The following is a 19,600-nucleotide window of genomic DNA, read 5'->3' as shown; positions in this document are numbered from 1 at the left end:
TATTTAAATGATTGATTTCCAGTGTGAGACGGGTTGGAAGGTGCAGCCCTGCCTACGTTTTTACTTTATAATTGCCAAAAATTATTTCAGTCCAACCTGTGGAATATTCAAATATTTGTATTCGATTTCTATTTAAATACCTGTACATGCGTCGAATTAATGATGAAAAAATATCGAGTACTATTTTAATTTTATTAATTATCGTAGAGAGTGACTATAATAATAAAACTTGTTTGCAACATTTGCAGCTTAACCTTGCAAAGTGAAGCTGTAAAATTTCAACCCCATTGAATTTGTCAGGTTTTCGGAAGTTTCGACTACAAAATTAAAACGTGTATACATTTGTACAGTCAATGTATGTTTTCCATCAGTTTTCTTAATATTCATATTTAATAATTATATAAGAAACTATGGAAGAGTTCATCTTCTTATAATTCAATAACAAGTAAAAGTATAAATTCTACAATACTACGTTACGATTGCTCAACCGAGCATGTCCTTGCCCTTCTGTCCACAAGTTAAGACTTGGACTGTCCATCGGCCACTATCACTATTGACGAACCAGCAACTTTGGATGCTGATATCTTGATACTAGATCTTACGCACGGTCTTCTTGGTCATCTCCAGATGTTACCATCTGATTACTATACACATATATTTTAATGTTTCATGTTCCTTACCATGTACGAATCTATTTATATATTCATAAAGTGTATTATATGATAATAATCTTGACAGTGCATCTAAACCAGCTAGACTTGGAGCTGATAGGAATGGACTTTGCCCTAAAAACTGATTTGTTGCAACATTTCTAGGACTTGGATATCCAGTATTTATCATTTTATCAGGCTAAAAGTAATGAATGCACGTAAATGTCTCGAAATAATTATATTATAAAGTAATTACATTTAACTAGTTTGTAAAATTTTCAAGAAGACATTAACTCTTCCTGAGCTTACTGAAGTAAGAGAGTTATTTTTCTTGCAGGAAATATTTTGTTTCAATTTGTTATAAAATTTCTATAAAATATATTTCAATAACTAAAATTTCTATAAAATATTTTAGATGCTTATATGCAGACTACATATTATAACAGTAATAAATTAATTTAATTTGTAAAAAGTTGAATAATATGTATTAAAACTTCTTCAATTACTAGTATATTAAAAATGTACTTTAATTTTGAAGTAATATTAGCATAAAATAAAAATAATATAGACATGAGCATAGCATTGTATTAAATTTTTTGTTCTATTTCAGTTTCCATAGTTACTTTAATATCTATTAGATATATTTTGTATAATAATTACTCTCCTCAATTTTTTGCACCATCAATCAATTAATCCTTTGCTTAATTACCTTTCTTTGCATGTGATTTAATTGTTGCTGCATTTGGTCAGGATCTAACTGCCCTGGAGCAATTAGATTCATTTGTTGAGACATACTAGTTTGTAGGTCACTTATATATAATAATCCAAATTGATTATTAATTTGATCGGATAATTGATTTTGCATTTGTGCCTAAAAAGGAACTTTGTTATTTGTTTGTATAATTACAGTAAAAAATAAAAATATATAAGACATTTTATAATTTGTAGTCTCTACTTCAGTAATATAAATTATAGTCACTTTTTGGCTTTCCCAATGGTTAATAAAAAACTAAGATAATACACAAATTCTACTAAATTATTATTAAATGGCATAAGTAACAGAAATTTAGAAAAATATACATATATATATATTTTTTTCATATGAAGCTGTTTTCGAGAAAAATAAGTTTAAAAATTTGAAGCTCCACATGAAAATATTTTATTCTACATTTTCGATTCAGTTTTTCATGTAGAATCACCTCCCGTTCGCTTGTATCACCAGTTACGGAACACCCTGTATATACATATATGCAAAAAATATTATATACAAATAGATGTTATTTCAAGCAACGTATTTAAAATTTTGTTCAGTCTCACATTGTTATAAATTTACTATATTGTTATAAGATTATATTAACTGGGAAAAAAATTGAATGTAAGATATTTCATATAATTTTATTTTAAATCGTCTTTGAATCTCTCATTTATTGCTAAAGTAAGTTCCCTTTATGCACATATAAAATACATAGTATCTACATACTTGCATATTTTGTTGCATTTGTCCAGTAGTAATTGGTCCCATTTGATTAAGAACAACTTGATTTATTTGTTGGGGCATGTTTCCTTGCGCCATTGGATTCATTTGTGTGAACATTAAATTATTCTGCATAGTCTGAGTTGGACTCATGTAGCTCATTGGACTACTAGTTTGAGCAGACATCATACCTATACCTGGTACTTTATTCTGCATACTTTGCATGGTCATAGGTTGTCCGCAACGTTGATTTAAGCTTGGCAATACTGACAAAAATACATAATACAAAAGAAATTGTTGTAAATAAATTTATAATTGCATTACCTTTTAAAAGTTATTTACCATAAAATTTGTATATGTTTAAAATTATAATTTTATGTTTATATGTATAAACTAATGAATCCATTAAATTTATTAGCAAAACATATATTAAAAATTTACATATAACAGAAAATAAATAATGTATAAAGGATGCATAAAATTCACTTATAAACTGTATTATATATTTTATCTTAATTCTTTTGATACAACATACATTTCTTCTGTAATCTCTTGGTGTAACTTAAATATATTATAATTTTACAAGTAATTTTTAGTTTCATATGATTTCTCTTCTTTCATAAATATATCAAATGCTTCTTTTAAATTAAAATTAAAAAATTCTTTTAACTTTTCTTCCAGTTTTGTAATGCACATTTCCTTTACTTCTTCTGGTACTGCGCTTTTACAGATGTATTCATATGTAAGGTTAACAACTTTTAGATTATCATCCAATATTAACTCTAAAAGAACAACATCTTCAGAGCTTATTTTCTCTAAGCCTCTAGGCCAACCTTTTTCCTTTAGCTTTATTTTTAGAATAGTTAGAGGTTCATTCACTTCAAACTCTAAGTCTTTGTATACATCTTTCATTTCATCAATTACTTCATAAATATATAATAGTTTCTGTACATAAATTTCTAATAAACTTTTACACTTATGCACTAATTTAAGAATTTTTGTCCCAATAGGATTATATGTACCTTCTCTTACTTTATTACGAAGATTTATTACATTTGGAACTCTACTACGCCCTAAACTAATATACCATTTGCGTAGTAGTTTTATGTAAATAAATGTTATTTTAAACTTAATCCCTGGGATATGAGAGTTATTACTGTCTGGTTTATAAATATAACGTACTCTATCATCTGTTAAGACAGCTGTCATACCGCATTGCTTTTTGATCTTTAATGAAATATGTGAGTGTTCACATAACATTTGTTTCCACAATTCATAGTGTGATTCTTCATCTTTCCTGTGATTAATATATTGTACATATTCAGCTTGAGATGGCGAGCGAATTAATTTTTCATATGTATCAGCATTGTCAGAATTGTACATAGGTTCACTCTCTGTGGAACTTGCATACTGTGAATAGTATAGATTTGTCAATTTTCTCATTTTGTTAAACTCTTCTACAACGCTGACACAGAATTAAAAATAACAACTATATAGGTTATTTATATTAGGTTAACCTTTTCTTCATGAAACACAAATATTCTATCCAATTAAAATTTTTAATGATGTAAATTGTAATTTCTTTAAAACCTTAACTTTCAGGATAATTCTTTGAAGAAAAAAGAAAACTTTATGTTTACTGTAACTGTGTTGTAAATATTTTGCAATAGTGTGAATCTCTTCTATACCTAATAGACGTTTAATACTTTGCTGACCGATTAGTAAGAATTTCCGTTTTGTATGTCGCTATACAACAGCTGAGATCTTTAGAATTTGTACATATATAACGACATATTGCGCATATATGTGTATATATATATCTACTTACACTTAAATTTGATATAGTTTTTAATAGTGATAAAAAAAGATCCATATAAAACACATAAGATATGTTTTGCTAAAAAAGAATGGTTACGGATGAGGTATTGATGAATTTTATAGTGTACCATTATATAAACTTGTTTACTTTAAACATTAGCACACTCTAAAAAATACTAAATGATACAAGTTTTACTTTTATGGATTTGATGTAAGTCATATAAAATATAATGTAATCATTATTTTATTACTTAAAATTATTTATAGGTGCTTAAATTTGACAACCTTAACGACACAATTCTTGTAATCAGCAAGCACTTTTATATGACTTATAGTATTAAATATTAAAACAAATATTGTAACATTATATAAATAATATAACAATATATATTGTGGATACATTAATGCTTTGTAAATAGGCATCATTTTCCATATTTTTGACTGTATAACAGACAAATTCAATTATTATGCATATGAATTAACTTAATAATTTACGAATATTATTTATTTGAAGGAACTTAATATTGTAAACAAAAGATGTCTAATGATATATAAATTTAATTGTTATTTTCATGAAAATACAGACTGACATCTGCGAAATATTAATAAAAAAATAAATAATCTTTATTACTGTACAGACTGAGAGAAATATATTATATACTAGTTTTCCTGTTTATTAAACTAAACAGTAAAATAATTTCGTTCAAAGATAGTTTTACATATTTAAAAATGGAATAATATATGTAACTTTATTATTGTATAAACTTACAATTTATAGCTGTATTTGCAGGTTGTTGTGGTATTATTCCTTGAGGATTTGGTCCTGGTCCACTAATATTCATCATTTGATTATTACCAGTTCCTTGACGTGCCAACATTTGTAATGCTCCAATTGGATCTGGCATTCCTTGATTTCCTGAACCAGCTGTACCTAGTGAAGTAGCTCCAGCTTTTTTAAAATCTAAATAAAATAGTAACATATACTAAATAAACTTAGCTGATAACATTTAAATTGTATGTATGTACATTTATAAATATTCATATACATATAATTATATATACACATATATTACTTAGTTCTCTGACACGTAGGATCAGTCTGGCTACGAATCTTAAGTATTCTTCCTGCAATAAAAAAATTTCATTATTTTCATTTAATTTAATTTTTTAATTTTTAATTTTTTTTTAATTTTTTAAATATATGATTAAAAGTATCATGTTAATATTTATTATTATGTAGGAAGAATTATAAAAACTTGTGTCCATAAAATTGAATATAACGTTAACAATATACCAATATATACATATAAAGAAAAAGAAAAATTATAACAAACCATGGTTTTTGCTGTCTGAAAAACATGATTTTCCATATCAATAGTATTTCTGATAATGGGCATTCCATATGACTGTACAGCTTCATCTCTGTGTAGAAAATATTCACTAAATAGAATTTTATTAGTTTATTTATTTACACACACAAATATACTTTTTTATATTTTGTAGAAAAATTGTTCATTGCATGATTTTTTGCCGTTTTATTCTTTATCGTACACTTTCGAATCATTAATAACAATATTTTACTGTTTAAGATTTTTAAATATAAATCAACTTACATTTTCTCTATTACACGTTGACGAAAACTTTGCGTTCTCCAAACATTTTCGTCTGTTGCCATTTTTACTATTTAATAATTAACTAAACAATTAACAAGATCACCCAACTTTTTTAATTGAGACAACTTAATGATTAAACGTCTATGTATATAGTAGACCAAGGATGAATTAATAATAATTATTAATTATATTTTATTTGTTGTATATTGTAGAAATAAAACGAAATGTAGGTACCACGCCCTCACATCAGGACGAGAAATGCGGTTCATCAGGAAGCAAAGATTACGAAGCTTCACATTCAAGACTTAACCAAGGAAAGATGCAACAAAGAATTGAAAAAAAGCTGATCTTAATGTACAAAACTAAACGTGCTCATGAAAAAAGTTTACCGCCTTCAAAACATTCGATTTGTAGATGCAGTAAAAGTAGAAGCAAATCTCCGCGAAGTCAAGAGAAAAACTATTTCTACTTTTAAAAAAGCTGCTGTTCTTTCTGAAAAGTAAATACAAGTTATGAAAGGATTTATGAGGTTATCAAATTTTACTATATTGTTTAATTTTTGTGAAATTGGAAAAGAATTAAGAGAAATTTTAATTTTCGAGATTAACTTGTTAACTGTAGAATTTAGTTTGGTCATCTTTCATTGCGCACAATAAAAACAATGAAATGTGTGCTCGTAAAACTTAGCAAATGCACCTGTAATATGTTTTAACGAAAAATTAGAGCAAACCGAATAAGAATTATATTTGTATCTGAAAAAATAAATTAATCGTTGAGAAAGTTAGTATAATTTTAAGCTTTAAGATGACGTGTATGCCTGTCAAACACAGTTAACTAGTTAATAAATAAATGATATCCAACGTAAATTATATAGCATTCAATTTGTCTATGTGAAATAAGTAGTATCAAATACTGTTTTATTATATTTTAGATTAAAATCATTGGATGGAACAGAACCTCAGTGGGATATTATCAGTCCAGAAGATGTAGTGGTGAAAAGAAGAGAGGGTAAATGGTTGTTCTTACATTATAAGTTTTTAATCGTTCTTTTATACAACAGTGAAGAAGTTTTTAAAAGAAAAAAGAAAAGAATTTGTAAGATTTTCTATGAACCACAATTGGGAAATTATTTTAGGAATAATATCTAGTTTCTATATAAAGATCTTTTTTGAAATTCAATATTGAACTAGACCAAAGATTTGAAAGTTGTCAATTTATATTTTGCATCAGTTAAAGAGAGAAAACTCTACCTAACAACTTTTACAACCATGAAAATCATGATTTTTGATGGCATAATATATTATTTATAATATTTAAAAATTTACACAAGAGTGCTCTTGATTTGTAAAGTTAATAACATCCTTAATTTACCCAGGATATAGCAGTTTTGGATTATAATGTTTCATCATTGTTCCAATCATGTAATGTGATACTTAGAGCATTTAAATCTTTGCTTTATATATTTTTTGTTCGTTTTCATATATATATATATTTTCATAGATTTGCACAAAGTATCATGTTCCAGTTATATTAACAAGGCAGAAGAACAAGTCTTGTGAATTTATAAATACATTCTAAGTATTTGTTTAATGTGTTGGTGTGGGGATGTGTGCATGTTTTTGGTTTTTTAAAAAATGCCTTATTCGCTACAGTATCAACAATAGAAGACCTATTATGCAAATCTTTTACTTTGTAAAATTTGTCAACTGAAGAAGTAAAGATAAATAACCAACTTTAATGATCTTCAATGAGAGATATTCTTTGTTTAATTTATAAATTGAAAAGCCAAAATTAAACCAACAAATTTTCGACTAGTATTGTTATATTTAAATCTTATAACTGAATACATATTATTTTTTACGTCTATTCATTGCATCTAAAATATGAAAATTTATATAAACTGGTTTCTACAACATTGAATACATTTAAATGTGATTAAATGTTTCATTTGAAATGAGTAAATTAGATTTTACTGTTTACAATGAAAGGAGTTCATGAATCGGCAAACAGGAAGAGTTATTGATCCTCTACAACATTATATCGAACAAATTCCTATTTTTATTTATTATGGTGTACGTATTTTAGTTATAAACTCACTTATTATTTTACAGAATTTTCCTCCAAGACCAATAATGATGGGACCTTTAGTTCCAACTTGTGGTCAAGTTCCTCTTGGCAGTAATAGACATCCTACTATGATAGGGCCATTATGACCATTCTCACTGAGGTTTATTCCTTTGGATATGTATAGATTATGTTCACCCAAAAATCAAAGTATATATACATTTACACACTTTTTGGCAATTGTACAACTTAACAAGTTTTTAATTATTGACATTTTATATAGGATTCGGACCAATGTTTTAATGTAATGGGCTGTGATAAAAGTTTGCTAAATTAAGATTTATTCACTTTTACTCATTTGAAATAAGTAAATTAGATTTTATTGTTTCTAATGAAAGTGGGAGTTCATGAATCTGCAAACTGGAAGAGCTATTGATCATCTCGGAATATAATGATCGTGGAAGATAATCATCTTGAAAAATTTCATTACAGAACGTACTATAGATACAGTTCAACTTTCTTGAGTTTAATTAAAATATATTTGTAATTTCTAATTTCAAATAGAAGTTTAGACTGGATCTTTTCCTTGTCAAGGAGTTATATTTGATCGCCGTCCTTCCTGCACCCTCCACCGCCGTCGCGTGGTCGAAGGTCTAACGTTAAAAATATTAACACGTTGAATGTTGTACGATTTTTCAGCAGTTTGGCGATACACCCATGCTACCACAGTGGCGGGAGCAATGACATATTTGCGTCGTCGCCCGGGCTCGGTAAGTATATATTTTCTTTGTGAATATATTTTCGATACCGGTGTCGATGGGAGGTCTCATGGCGCCGGTGTTATCGCGACATCGATGCTCGACGGCGTCACTGCCACGTGCCGAGGTATCGTGTAACGATTCCACACTGCTAAAGGAGTCGCGATTCTCGCCATCGTGAACTTGTAACTCCGAAATGAAAAGAAATGTAACTCTAATATTTGGTACGTTAATGATTAACAAATGCTTCGTGTACAATAGCGTCTAAGCACAATTCTATGAACTCACAGTCGTTTAAACAATGTTGTTCGAACGATAAATTATCGTCGACTCTTTTGATTTCATCCCCATGTGTCGTTAGTAACATCGTGGTTCCACATAAAAATTGAGTTACATATAAAAATACGTAACGTATCTTTTTTATGAAATTAAAACCACGTATTATGTATCGTGGTGCCGGTGTTATCGCGACAGCGATACCGCACCGCCAAAGGGATCGTGAGCAGTTTACAGTTACAATGATCATCTTCCGCGTGTCTTTCTTACAATCGTTTGCGATCGCAAAGTTATTCGAATCCGGTATTCGAAACTATTCTTCACAAACACTCAAGTGAATTAAAATTATTTTGTATATTCCGCGAAGAGTTTTGTGATTTGCCGCGACACGTAACTGGTGCAACGTACTATCCAATTGACTTGTATTTCGATGTATTTTACAACAAGATAGAATTATTGAAAGTTTTTCTCGCATTAACATCGAATAAATCGTTATTGAGATGCTTTTGTTTACATGTGCTTCGGTATCGTCTCAATCGCGCCTATTGAAAAAGTCGTTCGCGGAATCGATTTGTATGAATGATTCGTCTGTTCGTCCGTTCGTCCGTTCGTCCATGGACAGGACGAGACAACGACGGCGATTATATTGTAGTTTTCACAACAATGGATTATTGCTGTGCCGTGCCTCCTTCAGTTTATCACCCAGCGTCGCACTTTCAGTATTGCGTTTTTACTGCTACTGCTGAATTGCTACGCTCCTGTAGTATACGATAGTAGTATAGCAGCAGCGAGCGTCGCACCTTTTCAAATTACCGATACTACGGTCGTGTCATTATCATGACGAGCGGCGGAAAGAAGAGGCGAGAACTTATTGCTATTCGTTTCACCCTCTCGAAACGCATTCGACGATTGTGTGCGTAGCCTTTCAGGGGCTACGTGGCGATCGTGATATGGGAAGTGGCAGTCTTAGAGTGCCCGAGCTAGGCTCTAACCAAGCCTTGGCGTGGACGAGACGTCTTAATCTGGCAGGCATTGCTTATTCATGTATGTAAGAAGCCGAACAGGTCCCATCAATAGACCTGTGATAATTGATACTACGGGGTCCGGGTGTCTGAGGACAAGGCAATGCAACCCGTCTAGACATTGGCGTTGACTTTGTAATGGCAGCGGTTGTAAGCCCGCATACTGGTCTAGAAACCTCTCGAGGGTTTCGGCGCGTGAGTAGTGTCCCACCTGCTCCTGGAGCAGACAGGAAATCTGGTAGAGCTTTGGAAAGTGAGCTCGACGCTATCAACAGTCTACTTCCATGGGACTCGTCATCCCCGGAAAGCAACGCTGGTAAGGCTACGGCCTCAGCTGATTGAGCTTAATCTTAACCCCACGCCCATGGGGAACCTGGTAGGTAGACCTTCACGGCAGGTACTATCAAGCTAATCGGGATTCCCTCTGTGCGCGTGATATTAACATATTGCATACTAGTAACGAGAAATCTCGTTTTTATGTAAAGACACTTAGCTGTGTAACTTTGTTAATTACAGCATTTAAAAAAATGTTACAGTTGTGTTGAACGGATTATGTATTTAAAATATATTACACAACAATATGATACTTGAGTTTTTTGTAGATAGTGATATAAGTTGACCTTACTGAAAATCGCCATCCGCGCAATTCAGTTTTCTGAAAATTAGCCGGTACGCAATGTGTTAAATGTTCGTGCTGATCGGTGTGCATTCGAGCGACAGTATTAGTCGAGTTGAGGAGGGTGGGGTTAACGAGTAGTGGCGGTTAACGAGCCACCCTTCCGCGCCTCAGTTATACTTTCTGTGAGTTTACACCGCGCGCGAATGAATGAACTCAAACGAGTGAATGAACGAACGAGAGAAAATAAATAGCGACGACGCAAACGACGACACGCGAACACTGCATGCTTTTTCCATTCTTCCCATTTTATTTCACTCTAACACGATCTGATGAGTTTTTTTTCACATTTTTTGACACGTTTTTATACATTTTCTGTTGCGTTTCTTTCGCACGCTCGCTTTTCTCACTGGAGTATTAGAATATGGTAGGGCATATGGGTGGGCATTCGGTATATAGAGAAACATTTATAAATTCAATGCTGCAGAATAATGTGAATGTGTATTGTTCCTCGTCACAAACAGAAATGTTAGCTGATCAAGACTACGGGACGTCAAAGACGGCAGAAAAACAACACCGAGGTAGCGGTGGTAGTAATGCGTTACGACAAATGATTCAAATTTTGCCGCAAACTGCTGCTAGCGCTACCAACCTACCAACGTTCGTTGCCAGAAACAATACGATGCTGTTAACGGAACAGGAACAGCAATTGGTAACCAATCGACAAAGGATATCCAAGCAACAACTGGTATCAAGTCGACAGTTGGTAACAGGGTAACGGTCGATTACCGATTAAGAGTCGGTAACAGACCACCCATTGTCACCTAACGTGAATCCTATTGAGCATTTATGGAGTGAAATAAACAGAAAATTGAAGGGAGTGAAATAAATTGAAAATTGAAATGTTAGAAATAAAGAAGATTTAAAATCCAAAATTATACTTAAGTAGAATAATATTCAACTTAATTTTACTAAAAAATTAGTATGTCAAAAAAAGCTGCGAGAAATTATTAAACTGAAAGGAAGACTGACCCACTATTAATTACAAAATTACAGTTAGTAAATTTCTTAGTACGGAGACGTGTTTAATCAAGTTTTATGTATATGTTTCTTTTTGTTACCAATAATAAGTATTATATTTTTCTATATAAATATGTCAAAATTATTTATTTTTGACCTCTTCTTTAAAAAATATGCAACGTTTAATACATTTTTCTGGGATGTACAGAATTTTTTTGACTGAGTGTAATTCAGTAGGTGACCGTTCGATTCAGGTACAGTCCGTTAATGCATACGGGCACTTTTATGGATGTCGGTATTTCAAAACAGTCATCAAAAAAGTACATTATATATAGTTGTACTTACGTAATTCAGGTCCGTGTTCAATATTTTGGATTCTAATTCCTATTATTTGTAACGCTGTCACGCAAAACCAGTCTAAGTCGATATAACAGGGCGTGACATGAAAATGGTAAGAGGGTCTTAGGACCCCAGAAAGCGTGTGACAAAATTTTACATTGCTTGTTATGTCTATCCTATACCTCGTCTGTGATCTATCCTTATACCCCATCTGTGATTTTACATTGCTTGTTATGTCTATCCTATACCTCGTCTGTGATCTATCCTTATACCCCATCTGTGATTTTACATTGCTTGTTAAGTCTACTCTTATACCTGATCTGTGGTGGTACACAGAAGAATTGATAACATTACTATAAATTGTCATTAATCTTTATTTACAATTGTTCAGTAAATGAATATTTGTCTTTGTTATTGCATCAAGAAACATCGTTTCGACCAAAGAACTGTCGCCTTAGAAACTTTCGGAAAAAGAATGTATACAGATTTTAGTAAATATCAATGACATTTGAATGAGACAATTAATTCATTGCATTTAATTGGTCCAAACACGATTTATTGTAATAATGAATTTATAAAATACTGAAGTATAATCTTTATAAAGTAAACTGAAATTTATTCCTTAAGTTCTAGAAGTTATTCACAACTACTGTACATTTAATTTACTAGTTTTTGAAAGATGTCATTGTTCTATAATTATTCATTTGTTTTAAGTCTAATTATAAAACTCCGAATAAAATATTACAGTATATTACAAACACGAATTTTAACATGAATTTACTTTATGTTGAAAAAATAAGCGCATTGCATTACAGCTTCTATTCTTGCTACAATCATTAAATTATTACGTAGTAATCAATGAGGTTAGACGAAAGCTCCTCAAATTGATATATTGTTGGTTTAATATTATTTAATTGTTATGCGACTAGACACAAATAAGTGACCAGTATTGGGTAAAAGAACTATTAACAGATCGCAGGATATTAACTAATGAAAAAAAAAGAATTGCAAAAACAAACTATTAATTGATAGAATACTAAAAAAGCAAGCGTAAATGTTTGAAATTTAAATGGAATATAATATAAATAATTTAACATACAAAATTAGTTGATTATTAGTAAATTAAATAACATATCATAGTATAAGTAAAAATGTTACTTTTTGTGGTGTTCTGCAGGAGATAAACACTTGTGTCTGTAATGCCTCATTCAGGGGTGTAACAAATTTAAAGTCAGGCATAGCAGACTGATTAGTTGGTAGGCTTGGAACTAATATGGTGGATTTTAAGCGCATGTCAAACTAAACGTTTATTGTTAGTTCGAGTATTTGTAAAGGGATATATTTTTACTCGTTTAAAATGAAAGAAATAAATTAATACGGTTATTAGACGATACACTATATATAAATTTTACCCAATATACATTGTGAAAATATGGCAGAATCTGTTGGACCAATACTTCATGTGATTGTCATCGGATTTCATCATAAAAAAGGATGTCAGGTAAGCCGCTATCATTATTTTATTATTCGCGTATAAAAAATATTGACTGTCCTTTTATAATTCGTGTATATGCATTCCCTGTAAGAAACTATTACACTGTCAATTTTTTAAAATATCATGTTTGAAGTTTTTAATTGTCTATATACTGTAATTATTAATTACAATAAATAAATAAATAAATAAATATACACATATAATAACATTTATAAATGTTAACAACAACTTACTTAAACTTTAAATATTCCATTGTAAATAATGAAATAATATTGGATTTAATAAAGAACATTTACTTTTTTGATATATATACGTATAATGATTAAAAATATTGAAACATAAAGTATACACAATAAATATTAAATTTATTACAATAAAATAATATATTTATATTTATAACTTTTTATTAGGTCGAATATTCATTTCCTTCGTTGGTGCCAGGGGCTCCAAATGAATGTCCATTAGGTTGGAAATATTTACCAACCTTAGCTTTACCAGATGGATCTCACAATTACGATGAAGATACAGTATATTTTCATTTACCTAGCTTAAATGATGCAAAACGCACAATATATGGTATTTCATGCTTTAGACAAATTCCAGTTGAGGTAATAAAATTCTTAATAGGTAACCTTTTAATATAATCCCATTTTTCTACATTTATTTTTGTAACATTAGCATATAAAAAACAATTTCATTTGTGTTTTTAATCATTATAGACACAATATCTAAATTATTGCTGATTTTAAAAAGTAATTTATATAAAATTAAAAGGACATTTACAGAAATGTTACACAATAAATATGAATTTTATATAGATATCTCATGAGTTTAATAATTTCTATTAGCTTTTATATTTACTATTATGTATAGAAATTTTGTAGATTTTTTTGTACTATAATAATATTTATCATTGTGTACTTATTACCATTTTATATTCATATAACTTAAGAACAAAATATAAGAATGCTTTATAATAAGTCAAATCAAATTATAAATAAATAATCATATTTTTATTATTAATAAAAAATACTTACGTAATTTAAATGATACATTCATTTTGTGACAATGCTTTAAATAAATTTACAGCTTAAACTAAAGTTTTACGAAGTTAGCACTAAATGAAGCAACCAATTGAAGCTGATTTTCTCCATATATATGACTATTGTACAAGATTTTTCTTCTCTAAATCTTTATATTGATAAAGAAAATAACACACTACTTCTACATAAATGATCCTTCACTCAATAGGTTGCAATTGTGAGCTTTATTTTATAATTACTTCTAAAATTGAGTATTCTTATTTTTAATAGATCTGAACAATATGTTGATATATTTGACTTTTAAAGTAATTTCTTATGAAAATGATCAAGAACTAATTGCTAGTAAGCGGAAAAGTGGCTGGAGGATAAATGAATTTACAATGGAATTGAATTACTAGAGTAAGTTGTTTAGATGAAAATTTTTACCTGACAATGATGAAATAGAAGTTACTGATACAGTTATAATTTGAAGAGTTTAGTTTGCCCAATATTTTGACCTCTTTAGCTAAAGAACTAGACAGCTATGGCATGATTTCAATGATACTGCTCCCTTATTAGTAAGATTCCTTCCTCTGAGTAATTGGAACTAGTCATACAGCAGCTAGAAAAGTACAACTAGAAGGTATCAGTGTAACATGCCATTATATATATTAACGGATAGTTACTTTCATGAACCTCCTTACAAATAACACCAGAAATCTCTGTATGTGATTAAGATGGCATATAAATCTGAGACCATCTGCAAATAATCTAAGATTTGTATTTTGTATTAACTTATTTATATTTTGCATTAGGATTTTTTAAAAGAATTTTCAATAAATATCAAATGTAGGACAATTTATGACAAATTTAGTAGAAATAAAGTACAATTGAAAATAGAAAATTGAAAATGTGTCTCCAATTGGTTGCTCAAGTGTTAACTCTTCAGTTATTAAAAACTTTTATTTTGATAATTTTTTACTTCTGTCACACGAAATTAAAAGTAAAAGGGAAATATAATACAACAAACTTTAAATCAATATCTTTATTGGAAGGAAAATGATAGTTAAAATTACTTTCTTTGTTAAGTCGCTTGGACTGAAAGTTGGTTAAATGAGTAGTGTAGCTTACAAGACAAGAACTTCAGTGAATTGAAAATTCTGATCTCTTTAAGCTTTGCAGGTTTACAGAAGATTACAAAACAAGTATTGGACAATTTTTTTCTATTCAATTTCGGTTCTTGAGAGTGAAATCACCCTGTAAATAGAAATAGCTACCAATATATCTTTTTGTATATTTTTGAAACTATGGTAGATATGGAAAAATTGTTTATTACAAAAATTTAATATTTTTTCGTGTTTTATAAGATGATGCTATTAAATTAATTAAAATTTTTCATTTAAATAAAAGATCTCTCATCATTCTGATTATAAAAAATTTGTAATTTTTTGACCGATCAGGAGGTATGTAGAATAAATACAGATACATGTCATAAACATATTGATCTTCTTAGATATTCTGATAAAATGTTCATAATGAAAACTTCTAACACAGTCATCAATATACTGATGTCATTCTCTGATTTTATCTGTCTAATTTTTGTAATAGATATGTAATCACTGTTTGTGATAACGAATATGTAGTAACTTAACTACAGTACAGAATAATTATTATTATCACCTATAATTATCACCACCAAAATTCCGAAACATCATTGTATTAGTAAATAAACGTAAAATACTATATCAAACCAAAGAATGAAGCATAGTCTATAAATTAAATTATTACTAATAATTATTACATGTCAGTATTATTTTATGTCGTATACCGGAAATATACCAAAGATTTGTACATATACTTGATAACCGATAACACATCGTTCAGAGTGGAACGTCAAGCGTGCACGAAGCACGTATCATATAAAATGATCTAAACATCACATTATCTAACATGTTTGACATATTCAAACTATTTATCTGCATTTATTCTGCATATTACTCGATGAGACAGAAAATTCAAAATTTTTTATAATAAACATGGTGGAGAACCTTTTATCTGACCAAAAGTTTGATTAATTTAATCAATATTATAAACTGTAATAAAACATTCAATTTTTGAAGAAACGATATTGAGCCGAAACAACTGCCTAATACTTTTATTGTGGTGTTCTACAAACGGGCAAAGTTTAAAAAAAAATTGGAATTTTAGAGTCACTGAAATAAATTTTACATCAGTAACATAAAACTGATAATTCTCATACATTGCATTTATGTCATTAACATAGTTACTGTTATGTATTCGTATTAGTTCGATTTTTGTAATCAATAAATTATCACGAAATAATTTTAATTTCTTGTTCTATCTAGAAAAAATGTACGAAGATGATTTAATTGTTAAAGTTTTAATAATTATCCTTAAATACTTAAAGTACTTATACTTATAATAATATTTAATTTATAAGTTCACAATATTTAAATTAATCTTCTACTCTTTTTATATACTTCTTATTTATGAACCTTGACTTATTATTAGACTGTGGATTTTGTCCATTTAAAGTATTTCAAATCTATGAAACAATAAAATAAACATTTTTATTGAAACTTAAAGCAGTTTCTAAATTTTGTCTGATTGCACTGTTTGTAAATTAATACATAAACATTTTTATTGGGATAAAAATTCACAGTTTATTTATTATGTATTATAAAAAGAATATTTTTGTACTTTTAGATTGAATATGGTTCTAATAATATTTTTATTAAATTAAAAATTGATTTCAAACTCTACTTCAAATTTAAGTATAGTGTTCCTTCATAAAAATATAAAAAGAATAATATTGCACTTGGTAATTATACAAGAAGGGATACCATTCATGGATTTCAATGAGGTTGAGATATGTTGTGGAAAACATGATTATGAACAACTTTTCCATATATATATATTACCACTGTACGGCCTAAGATTTCAAGGTACTCACAAAAATATTTTTGTTTCAAGAACTAAATAACCCTTAAGTGATCGAATTTATAATAACTTAATTTATGAAATTGAATATTGTGAATATTATAATTGTAAATTCGGTAATCTGAAGGATGTTTTATTGTTAAGGTGCATTTATACTATTTGTTCAGATATGTAACGTATCAGTTCAATTAAACATTCTTGTGGGTAATAAGATGGGACCATTTATACTTACATAGCGTTCCGTATCCGTTCAGATAGTACATTGTGCTTCAAACATCCGACAGCAAATGAAGTTGGTGGAACATACCGGAACGGCAACTATTTTTTATCAGAACATATTTGAATAGCAACTGCCGCATGCCGGAATATAAGAACGGGCCGACAGTCGTAAATTACGTTAAATTTTTTATTTGCCACGAAATGGTAATAAAAGATTTCATGACACAAAGCTTTTATAAAACGTTCTATAAAATTTGTGTAAATTTAAAAAATGAGAAATTATATTATTACGCTTATGACAAATACATCTAAATCACTCGAATAAAAACTGTACTGGATATTACATTGCACATGTAAAAGTTATTGTATAATTTTAATTCTTTATATAATATGCTTACAGTCCATCAAGTTCTTAAGCATTCTATGTTACATATATTTGGGCCGTGAAATCATTTCAAACAAATAGTCGCAGAGCAAAATAAATTAAAAAACGCTGGTTACAATATCATACTATGAATACAGACTAGTTTACACTTGTTGTAGTACATAGTTTACAACGGTAAAAATAGTTAAAATTCACAACTTTTAGACGTCAAAATTTAAATTTGTAAAACCTTCCTTTCTGAGTGTAAGCTAAAAAGCGACGGTGTTGCTGGTGGTCTGAATCGAAACTTTCCGTGTCTGAACCAAAGGTTAAAAACAGTTATGATATCAGTTCCGGTTCCTAAAACATTTATAAAGAACCGAAATAGAGTCATAACTGTTCATTACAGTGCAGCTCTTACGTCTTAGCCGACTACCCACAAGCTGAAAGTGCACAGGGGCAAAGAAAATCGGTCACATGTTCTACCTCGGTCCTTTCAAGAAACATAGTAGTTGAACTTTCGTATTTCCAGGATTCCGTAAACATAAGAAGTCGCTACCTTGTCAAATCAAAATCTAATGCTAATGTTCGTCACATCTCACTCTGTTGCATTTTGTTCCGACTATATTCTTCGTTATACAGTATCGACCAATACCAGCGATTGGCGTGTGAAAACCGAAGCAGACTCTTCTTGTCCCTATGACTTTTCAGCTTGATGGTAGTCAATCAAGACGTGAGAGGCCTACTGTAATAACAGTTATGACTTTATTTCAGTTCTCCATAACTGCTTCAGTGAACACTGATATATAACAGTTTCAAACTCCTTTATAAAATTTTTGACTCAATCGCAACAGTTTCATACCTTGCCTCGTACATATAGAAATTAATTGCTCTCAAATAATGGATATCAATACAAATAGGTGAGGAAATTTTTTGGGGGGGGGGGGCGCATTTACTGTATAATTGCTCAAAATACATTTCAATATTAATGTAACTTTTATTGGGAGAAGTACGCGTAACCTAATAAGATCAAGGGCTGTAAGAAAGTATACTCTTTTACAGTTTTTTACAAAAAGTATACAGATTTTTTTCATATTTGTTAATTATTAACACCACTAAACAGCTTTAAAAAAGACAACCCTGAAAAGATTAAATACTAAAATAATCAATTGTAACCTTATTGCTTTTACAATTTAAATAATTCCAAGTAAGAGTAAGTGTACAATGTATGTATTTGAATATTACCAAATTTCATGTCGATATCATAAATATCGCAAAGCCCGGCTGTTGATAAAAGAAAAGACGAAAATTGGCTGTAACTAAATAGTTGCTACTGGAGTAGCTATGGCAATTTTTATTTAAAATGACGCTCGCGAAGCGTCCTGCGGTATTTACATGGGTTCGGGATATTTGAATTTTAAGACTTATTTATATAGCAAAGTTCAGATTTGAATTTGGTATCATTGGAAAGAGGAAGGCCTAGTCTTTAATACTGTATAAGAATTAAGTGTTATTATTCGCAACTGTGGCAGCTACTTTTGATATTAATGGAAAGGGAACGATCCATTCTGTGATACTGAACAAGCATTACATGCATATTATCTGCAACTGTGGTCGGTGCAGCAATTTTTATTTATACCAAATAGAATTTCCAATAATTATCACAATTGCAGCTAGTAGCAGACAATTCTTATTTTTTAGTAAAGGTTAGGCTTTGCTCTTCTCAGTGATACCAAACGGAACACCAAATTCTACTAAATAAGCTTTATACACACGATTTCATTCGTAAAATGTTTCGTATCGCATTTGGGAGATAAATACCCTATAGTGCCTCGCCGAAGCGACAAACGTGCGGTTACACTCGTAGCTCTTACGGACGCACTCATAAA

General features: G+C 29.7%; 2 protein-coding genes across 12 annotated transcripts in view; one reads left to right on the top strand and one right to left on the bottom strand.

Annotated features, from left to right (window-relative positions):
* Positions 1 to 173: 173 nt before the first annotated feature.
* On the bottom strand, positions 174 to 12,886 carry LOC116435211 (uncharacterized). Of its 5 annotated transcripts, none has more exons than XM_031994559.2 (7): positions 12,809 to 12,886; positions 5,277 to 5,364; positions 5,016 to 5,067; positions 4,712 to 4,903; positions 2,131 to 2,390; positions 1,360 to 1,521; positions 174 to 849 (listed from the first exon to the last, which is right to left on the bottom strand). In XM_031994559.2, the coding sequence occupies exons 1-7, from the start codon at positions 12,856 to 12,858 to the stop codon at positions 631 to 633; spliced, it is 1,023 nt and encodes a 340-aa protein (XP_031850419.2). In that variant the 5' UTR covers positions 12,859 to 12,886; the 3' UTR covers positions 174 to 630. The 5 variants fall into 5 exon arrangements, with proteins under 5 accessions (XP_031850419.2, XP_076228067.1, XP_031850416.2 ...); XM_076371952.1 differs by lacking the exon at positions 12,809 to 12,886 and adding an exon at positions 7,653 to 7,791; XM_031994556.2 differs by lacking the exon at positions 12,809 to 12,886 and adding an exon at positions 5,556 to 5,774.
* LOC116435210 (late secretory pathway protein AVL9 homolog) overlaps positions 11,891 to 19,600 on the top strand; it is a 21,831-nt gene continuing 14,121 nt past the window's right edge. For 5 of the 7 annotated variants that reach the window (XM_031994545.2, XM_031994544.2, XM_076371951.1 and 2 more), the window contains exons 1-2: positions 11,894 to 13,151; positions 13,556 to 13,753. In XM_031994545.2, the coding sequence (XP_031850405.1) occupies positions 13,083 to 13,151; positions 13,556 to 13,753 (267 nt within the window). In that variant the 5' untranslated portion in view covers positions 11,894 to 13,082. Of the gene's footprint in view, positions 13,152 to 13,555; positions 13,754 to 19,600 lie in introns of those variants that run through there. The other 2 variants (XM_031994546.2, XM_031994547.2) reach the window with 2 other exon arrangements.

This window comes from Nomia melanderi, chromosome 11 (assembly GCF_051020985.1).
Source record: "Nomia melanderi isolate GNS246 chromosome 11, iyNomMela1, whole genome shotgun sequence".
NCBI lineage: Eukaryota > Metazoa > Arthropoda > Insecta > Hymenoptera > Halictidae > Nomia > Nomia melanderi.
Note: the sequence above shows the minus strand (reverse complement) of the source record. Positions and strands in the feature narration are given on the sequence as shown.